At 37.0% G+C, this 8,655-nt stretch overlaps 1 protein-coding gene across 2 annotated transcripts in view; it reads right to left on the bottom strand.

The window, feature by feature from the left end:
• Positions 1-2,580: 2,580 nt before the first annotated feature.
• LOC113501711 (alkaline phosphatase, tissue-nonspecific isozyme-like) overlaps positions 2,581-8,655 on the bottom strand; it is a 33,539-nt gene continuing 27,464 nt past the window's right edge. For both annotated transcript variants that reach the window (XM_026882915.1, XM_026882914.1), the window contains exons 4-8: positions 7,093-7,262; positions 6,078-6,248; positions 5,437-5,602; positions 4,034-4,357; positions 2,581-3,336 (exon numbers count right to left, since the gene is read on the bottom strand). In XM_026882915.1, the coding sequence (XP_026738716.1) occupies positions 3,056-3,336; positions 4,034-4,357; positions 5,437-5,602; positions 6,078-6,248; positions 7,093-7,262 (1,112 nt within the window). In that variant the 3' untranslated portion in view covers positions 2,581-3,055. The remainder of the gene's footprint in view (positions 3,337-4,033; positions 4,358-5,436; positions 5,603-6,077; positions 6,249-7,092; positions 7,263-8,655) is intronic.

The raw sequence follows: 8,655 nt of genomic DNA, 5'->3' as shown, positions 1-8,655 counted from the left end.
GTGTTGAAGATTGAACAGTATTTTTTTATATTTCGTCAAATATGTCATCCCTGTGTCGACGAATCCCTACGAGATCAGTATTTATTATGTAATGTGACCGAACTTTGACGAAACATGACGGAAAATTGTTGTTAATATAATATGCATATATATTATACCATTGGTTGTAATGAGTATTCAAATACTCAGTATTATTTATAGTATAGACAAAAAAATTGTCAAAATTGTTAAGAAACAATAGTTTATAATTTTGATACCACTTGTTAAATATACATTTTATGTAAAAAATTGCTTCGAAATACTGGTGTTTTATTTTATCCTCCGAAATTATTGTTGTGTGGACAGCCCTTAGGGCCGGGCCTAGAGGTCGTCGCACAAGCAGCACGCCAATTAATACGCTGTCTGCGACGCAACGTGACACGGGTTCAATCCTATGTGGATTGTGGCACTTTTCCTGATTTGTTATTTCTGTTTTTAAATCTGGATACAAAAATGATCCATCCAGCTACAGGCCAGTTTCAGTGCTTCCAACTGTTAGTAAAATATTTGAGAGACTGATTCTTGATCAAAAGATGTCACATTTTGATAGGCATAAATTTTCCTCGAGCATCGATTTGATTTCGCCAGGGAAAGGTTTTTAGGAGCTTGGGAGGGATCTGCAATTAGGTAAGATCTGGGGACACGGTAGTGCCCCCCCCCCAAGACGAGCCCAGGGAAGTGCACGGGCACTACCTACCTTTTCTCGATTTTTTTTGAACCCTCATAACTTGGGTTTGGATTATGCTAGATCAACAAAATTTTCGGGATATATTGTCAATAGCAGACTTATTGAACAAATCAAGTTCGTTACTACAAGAACTATTGTATAACACAAAAGTAATGAACAGTGAATTAATTTTTCACCTTACGCCGATGTGAATGTAGCGAAATGGCCAAGCCACATATTTTGACTAAGGTGTAGAGTTTGTGAAGTTAGGCCTTGTAGAGCTAGGGCGTGTAGTGTTAGAAGCTTGTCTCTACATGAGATCTGATAACTCTTTGACAGTGTGAGTCATATGGGCTCGTCTTGGCAACATTTTACATGAAAACGTTTTTGGTGGGATTATTATTTATCAAAAAATGTAAAAAGAGTTAAAAAATGTAAAATTAAAAAAATCACCTCGCGTAATTTAAGGATGTCCCCTTAGTAAACAGCATTGAGCATGAGAATAAATAACTAAATCATAATCAAACCTCATTGGTGATAAATAGTGCGCAACCTCATTCATAAAACCTATATGCCTAGTTACTGTTCGCGCCAATACTGGCTGGTTGTAAAATAGAAGCGCGAGTATATTTGAATTTAGAATAGTGGATTATAAGTTTGAACATGGTCGTGTTACTAAAAGTTGGATATGGATTCAAATGTCAATCTCGATCCGTAAATTAGGGATTGAGATCGAATATAGAAAGCGGCCGTAAGTGATTATTGCGTAATATTAAAGTTAGTAATTGTTGAGACGTGATTGATGATTGTGTTGTTAATATTGCGAATATAGATTGTGTAAAGTAACTAAATAATGTGTAATGATTGGACAGCGCAAGGCTGGGAGTTTGTTGCGCCGTTTGTTCTCTCCAGCGCGCTTAGCAAACGGTGACAGGCGGGCGTTGTTGGGAATATGTCCAGATAGGGTTAGGATTAAACGATAATGAGATAATGAGGCGTGAATGTGTGTTTTATTGAATACCCTATCCCGATGTCGGCTGTCCTGACACCCAAAAGAGAGCCACGCCGACATATTTTTTTTTATATTGTATGCAGTTGAGTTCCGTTTTCATATTCATAGATACCCGTACTAATATAATTTTTATTTGATCTCGTAGTAAGTAGCATAAAGTATAAGATAAGGTTAAGTTTAGTATTTGTACACCAGAAAGGGTTGCCGCTGTTGCCCGCGACTTCGTCCCCGTGGGTAGAAGATATGAGTTTTGATTTATACCCGCCCTGTTTTTTCCACATTTTCCATTGTATCTTCGCTCCTATTAGTCGTAGCGTGGTGGTTTATAGCCTAAAGCCTTCCTCGATTAATGGTTTATTCAACACAAAATTAATTTTTCAATTTGGACCAGTAGTTCCTGAGATTAGCGCGTTCAAACAAACAAACTCTTCAGCTTTATATATTAGTATACATATACATATACATAACACCAACATTGTACTATATTCTAATAAAAGTTTTTCTCTCTTTCTTGCGCATCACGACTTTGGCCTTAGGAATTAGAGCGCGTACTTTATTATACGTCGGTCTTGTATAATAAAAAAGTGTGACGTCACAAGAAAATTACTGAAATATGTGCTAAAGGGTGGAAAAGCGCCAGCTTTATTATTATTATGCTTCTGAAGTATTTTTAAACAATTTGTTTACGTCTTTACTAACTTAAAGTACACATACATTAATGATATGAGTAAAATAAAACACTTACATTTTCCTTAACATTTTTACTTCATAAAATACTGTAAAACTTAAATTAAATTAACAATAACATTCTTAACTTACATCAATTAATTATATTAACATTTGATTAGTCTAATTTATTTACAATTTAAGTTATTATAGTTCACAGCACTGTGATATTTTTTTATAAATTCAATTTTACCTTATTTGACTAATTCTGTGTCAAAAAATGTACTATGTGTTATGTTCGTGGTTTTTGTAACATGTCAAGTTAAGTGGTCAATTTTTTTAAGCTTTAACTGGCAACCGGCAAATCTTTCCTCAGCCAAACAATTTTCCTACTAAGACTTTTTTAATCCTTCCATCGCGGGTGATTTCACAAACATTAAAAGTTACGTGCACAAAGACCCTTTCGTCTTTAACATAAGTAAACAAACGAATATTTTTTGAAGGGACTGTTACCCCGCTAATGATTAATTTAATCATGAATTTCAATACATTTCTTTAGTTCTCAGATGGGGCAACAATGTTTCGCTACGGGTAACTTCCGCAAAGCGTTTTTACACTCTCGTCTACTTTACTACCTTATAAATAGCAGCGAATTTTTTTTTCAAAATGTCCTAATAAAATAACCTTAAAACAATCATCACAGTTGAGCTTATTAATAAAGTTGTAGGATATGTACTGACACCGCTAGATGTTCTGTTATTTGAGATACAATTTTCATGTTTGTCTTCAGTTATGCACATGGCATAGGCCATGAGGTGTGGTACCAAGTTTTGTTCGTAACTGGCTGTGAACAGGTGCTGCCACGGGCCGGAGGCGTACACCGCCACATCTTCACCCCCGTGGGTCTCCGAGTCGAGGGGAACTAGACTAGGGTAGGCGTAGTTGACGTCACCTGAAAAGAGAATTAAGTGAAATACATTAGAATTCATAGGATGAGTGTTATTGATATAAGGCGCAAGGAGGTCGTGGCTAAGCTATAACCGCGTAAGTGAATCGATCACAGGTTCACAAGCTACGCTAGACGCAGTTGGTCCGTAGATGGATGTGACCATCTTTGTCATAACGAGCTCCTCCGTGTTTCGGAAGGCACGTTAAATTTTGGCTGTTATTCCTACATCTTTGACAGTCCTTACAGGTAGTCAGCAGCTTGAAAGTCTGACAACCAGTCTAATCAAGGGGTACTTAGCTGAATCCGATTAGACTGGAGGCCGACCCCAACATAGTTGACAAAAATCTAGGCCGATGATAATGTTATTGATACAAGGCAAAGAAATCTTCATTGGGAAATCACATGAAAGTAAGCAGATCAAGCAAGGTTATTAGACAATGCTGCTACTTTTAAAGAGGGCTTTTCATTTTGTCGACTTCATGTTCCATTTTCACCAATGCTGTTGAAATTTAAAAACATTGATCAGGATACAAAGAGATTGTACGCATCCCCACGGCTGGAATACCAATGGGGACAAATATTCTAGCCATACGGGGCCACTTGGTTGGACCACTAGAATTGATAGATGATAATGAGAATAAGTACTTATTTATAATACCAATATGTTGCAATGGTCTGTCAATTGATGTTAAATACTTACGCGTATTAAATTCATTTTGTAGCGTCACATCTACTCTGGTGCCGTCCAGTCCAATGGAATGTGCTTTTCCATTCGCATAACTAATAGTGGTGTAAGGTTTCCCATCTAAACCAGTAGCTGTATCAACTGTGCCCAGGATATCGTTTCCTCTTGACGGGTACCCAGCTACTGTCATAGTGTGTGCATGGTCTGAACTAACCACTATTAAAGTGTCCTCTTCATTTGTTAAAGCTCTTGCCTTTTTGACGGCTTTGGAATATTCAACTGTTTCGTCAAGAGCGAGATGGGCTAAACTGTCGTGGTGAGCGTGGTCTATTCGGCCACCTGCAATTATAAGAAACAGCTATTCAATTGTTCACATATGTATTAAACTGCGCGTCTATGAAGCGTATATTGCTCAAGTTGATATTTAATTTGTCAACTATTAACCTATCCAGCCATGCCTCATTTAGCATTCGGAGTCAAGTCAAAATGTTGGGTGCCTTTTGACTGCCATTAAATAATTGAATGACTGCTTTGTAATTGAGTGCTTTAAAGCGTTACTTTAGTGCTGCAAAATCAAATTGATCGCTCAAATAGCATAGACAACATTATAAAACCGCTGGCTTATGCTTAAATACCAAATACTCAAAGTATTTACGGCGAAGAAGTTAGTCCCACACTAACATATAATTTTCTGTTTCCGATATTCAAAATTATCCAAGTAATATTTTTCAGTACTCTTCACTTTACATAATATCTACTCATTAAATGTATGTGTGTGACATGTTTTGCAAAAACTGTTACATGCAAAAGTTATTCCTCAAAAACGATCTTAAAAAAATGGTCTAAAATATTTATTTCATAAAATGAAAATCGAAAGTTGTTTTTCAAGGATTTCTGACCATTTTCGCTTTTAACTTTTTTATTTAAAAAGTTGCTGAAACAAACATGTAGAGGATTTAATTTGCAACAAAATTTGGTAACATTTTGTTAAGATTATTCATAGTTTAAGAGATATACCGTTTCAATTGGCACTATTTACAAGGCCGTGGGACAAGGGCGGCAACCCCACAATCTTGGTTTTAGCTTTAAACTAACCAGAAAAATAAAATTGCGTGCCTCGCCGCCACGAATGCGATTGAGTCTGGTCGCGTCACGAATTCGCGCGAGTACGCGCGATTTCGTCGGAACCCGCCTAATCCAAAGTACACGCGGAACTAATTCATTGCTATGCCATGTACTCCATTTCTTAAGCCGGATTTATAACTATTGCAACCCTCGCCAAGGACACGGTATGGGGACAGAACGAATTTGAACTAAATACATTCAGGTACGTACTAATACATCGATATTTTTTTTAAAGTATATATATTATATAAATATATAAGCGTATATTTGTGTAAACAGTAAATGTAGCTCACCTTCAACAAATAAGAAGTACCCCTTAGGGTTTCTGCTCAACATCTTGATGGCGACTTCTACCATTTCTTCTAACGAGGGTTGGTTTTCAGCTTTCAGATGATAGTCCATGTGGTCATCACGGAAAAGACCTAATAAATACTCGGGAAGGTCGTCCGAGTAGAAAACCTGGAACAGTTTAAATAAATTAAACGTTGTACTAGCTTGTTTGTGTAGTGGTTAGTCGTTAGCCCTGACTGCTATACCGGGGGTCATTCCCATCTAGGAAAAATGTTTGTGTTATAAGCTCGATCATTTGTTCACGGGAACATTAAATCGGGATAGAAACTTATTAATCCTGATTACAAAGTCTGTAAAAAGTTTCGTCTAAATCCATTCAGTGGTTTTTGCGTGAAAAAGGAACAAACATCCCTGCATCCGTACAAACTGACGTGTTAAAAATATTAGTAGAATAGGAAGTATTCTCTTAGTGCATGCAGCAGAGATGAGAATGTTAAGAGGAATGTGTGGTGTTACGAGAGCAGATAGAGTAAGAAATGAGTATGTAAGGGGAAGTTTGAAAGTGGCACCGGTTAAAGAGAAACTACGTGGCAACCGGCTGTCATGGTATGGGCATGATGATGATGAGGAAGTATTCTCTAACCTTCATGAGTTCAGTTCTATCTATGACGTATTGGTGCGTGACGTTCTTCTGTTGCTTGTCGACATGCCACAGTTCCGTGAGGTCGACTCCATCGAGCCGCTTGCCTTTGTTGGTACCAACAAGTGAAGTCACATTCGGCAAGAACTCTCTTCTCCCACCACCCATTATCACCTGGGAATAAGATTAGGAAATGGTTTATTTAGGCAGGTGTATTGCGAAATGTTTTGGTGAGTATTCGTTGTAGATAAAACTTTTTTGTCATGCAGGATGTTGGGCACCTCCTGATATCTACTATGGCCCACGCCGCATGAGTCATGCTATTTTTCATGAGGCCTCATCGAAGTAGTTATAAGACGTTGTCCCTTCAAAAAATACCTGTTCGATCTTATTACCGTTTCAGAATTATCTGCAAACAATTGGCTTTAGCGAGATGTGTAGTAACAATGTAGAGACCTTTCGGAATTAGCAAAATCATGAAACCCTGAAACCATGAAATGGTTTTTTATATTTAAGGCTATCTGCATGCAAGTTTGTGTCCTGTTATGGCCTACCATCTATAGCCAAAATATAATAGTGAAAAGAAACATATTGAAAGTAAAATAAAAACAAGTAAAAACTATCATAACCTAAAATAAACGTGATAAAGATACGTCGCGTACAGCTGCTGTACGCAGATGGCATGTGTGTTTATCACGTGAACACAGCGCCATCTGTTGATACGAGAGCAAATCACTAAGTCACACTCATTGTATCGATGTCTAGAGGCGATCTGTAGCGCACATAGACCGATAGAGGGCATTACTTGTATCGTTACAAACTGAAATGTTGAAAGAACTTTGAAACACGCGACGATCAATAAAAAAACCGAGAATAGGAATTACGGTAGCACTGAAAACTAATAAATCGTAACAACTAGGTAGCTATTTAAAGTAGAGGTTTGTCAGTTCAGGGATTATACAGACAACCAACTTTTATTCGCAGCCTTTCTTGAATATGTTTGATTTGATTGGCATACCTTTAAGTGTCTTCCGGGGCTGTTGGTGACCAGCTGGTAGGCGATGTCTCTGCACCCGACGGCCAGGCATTCCGTTGGCACGTCCGCATCAGACTCCCAGTTTCGTTCGGAGGTGTGCGCGTACACACCCGCTGGAGACGCGTGAGTTACACGTGTTGTAGTCACCAGACCTGCAATGTTAGACAAGCTTTGAAGTGAATTTATAATATAAATAAAAATGTTCAACAACTTTCACACAACGCCATCTAGCGTCGAATTAAGCAAAGCTTCTATTATGAGTACTATGCACAATGTAGATAATTTACGCCCAGACACGGAACAAATGCTAAATAGCATATATAGCAGTCAGGGCCATTAACCAGGCTAGACAAGATTAGACATTATGTGATTGTAATAGTTCTAATAGATGAAAGATTAACGAAGAAAACTGCCTACCCTATCAAACGAAAAGGCGCTATAAAAATAACTTGATTTAGAATCACTGACAATAGCACCATCTGTGATGTACTCTGGAAAACTTTCATAGCGTTACATTACCCACCACTTATATACCTTCACAAAATATCGATAGATGTCGCTAGCATACTTTTATTTAACATTACTTGTTTTAAATTGTTCTGCCCTAAACAAAAATCTAAATAATTTAGTTTTTAGCATTTTTTAGCCTAACTTATCAAAAAACATTGCGATTATTTTATAGCTATCCTATATTACATTGCTCGACAGCTAAGTAACTTGAAAAAAAAATACGAATGTCTTTTTTGTATGTTTTTTGTGGCTTTCAAACTTTAGCCCTAAAGCGAGACGAATATAAGGTCAAGTTACATTGCCAACTGAATCCCGAAAAGGCATGTAATTAAATGACGTGATATTAATTGCTGTAATTTATATTCCTTTGTGATATACCTGCCATGTTATAGCCAATTGTTCTATATACACATACGTACATAATCTGTTATTAATGAACAATAGTGTATCATTAAAGCTCCGTAAACAGTTGAATTTATGGCTAAGAACCCGCCAAGTGATTCAAGGAGATCTCCACGGATTTATTTAGTATGTGAAAGTTTAGCTTTAGAAGTATTTCCTCTTTTTATTATCTAATGAGGTTTGTATAAAGGTTTGTAGTTGAATGCACTTTGAAACAGCCTATGCTAGGTTATAAAATTGAATCCTGTTTTTGTTTTTTCGAAACAGCTTGTGAAAGTATTTACTAAATTCATAATTGAATGCTGGTCAAAACTTGAACGATAGAATGACATAGAGATAGTTAATGGAAGATGATATTATAGAGATGGATATGAAGAAAGCGGAGAATAGCCTAGACAAAGCGAGGCCCACAGCTGGGCATAGCTGTGGGTTATTCAAGTTGATCATGATTAAAGCCTTAGTTAATTAATCTATCCGGAAAATTATCTTAAGGGAGTTAAACAAATAACGAAAAAGAAAATGTAATTTGGAGGATATCAGCAACGAGACACCAAATAGGTTATATCACAAAGTCTTTTTTTACGCAACGCCAAACGCAAGCTTGTATTATGAGTACTAGACAATTACTGATAA

The sequence above is a fragment of the Trichoplusia ni genome, chromosome 16 (assembly GCF_003590095.1).
Source record: "Trichoplusia ni isolate ovarian cell line Hi5 chromosome 16, tn1, whole genome shotgun sequence".
In the NCBI taxonomy this organism is placed as follows: domain Eukaryota; kingdom Metazoa; phylum Arthropoda; class Insecta; order Lepidoptera; family Noctuidae; genus Trichoplusia; species Trichoplusia ni.
The sequence above is the reverse complement of the archived record's forward strand: the minus strand, read 5'-3'. Positions and strand labels throughout refer to the sequence as shown.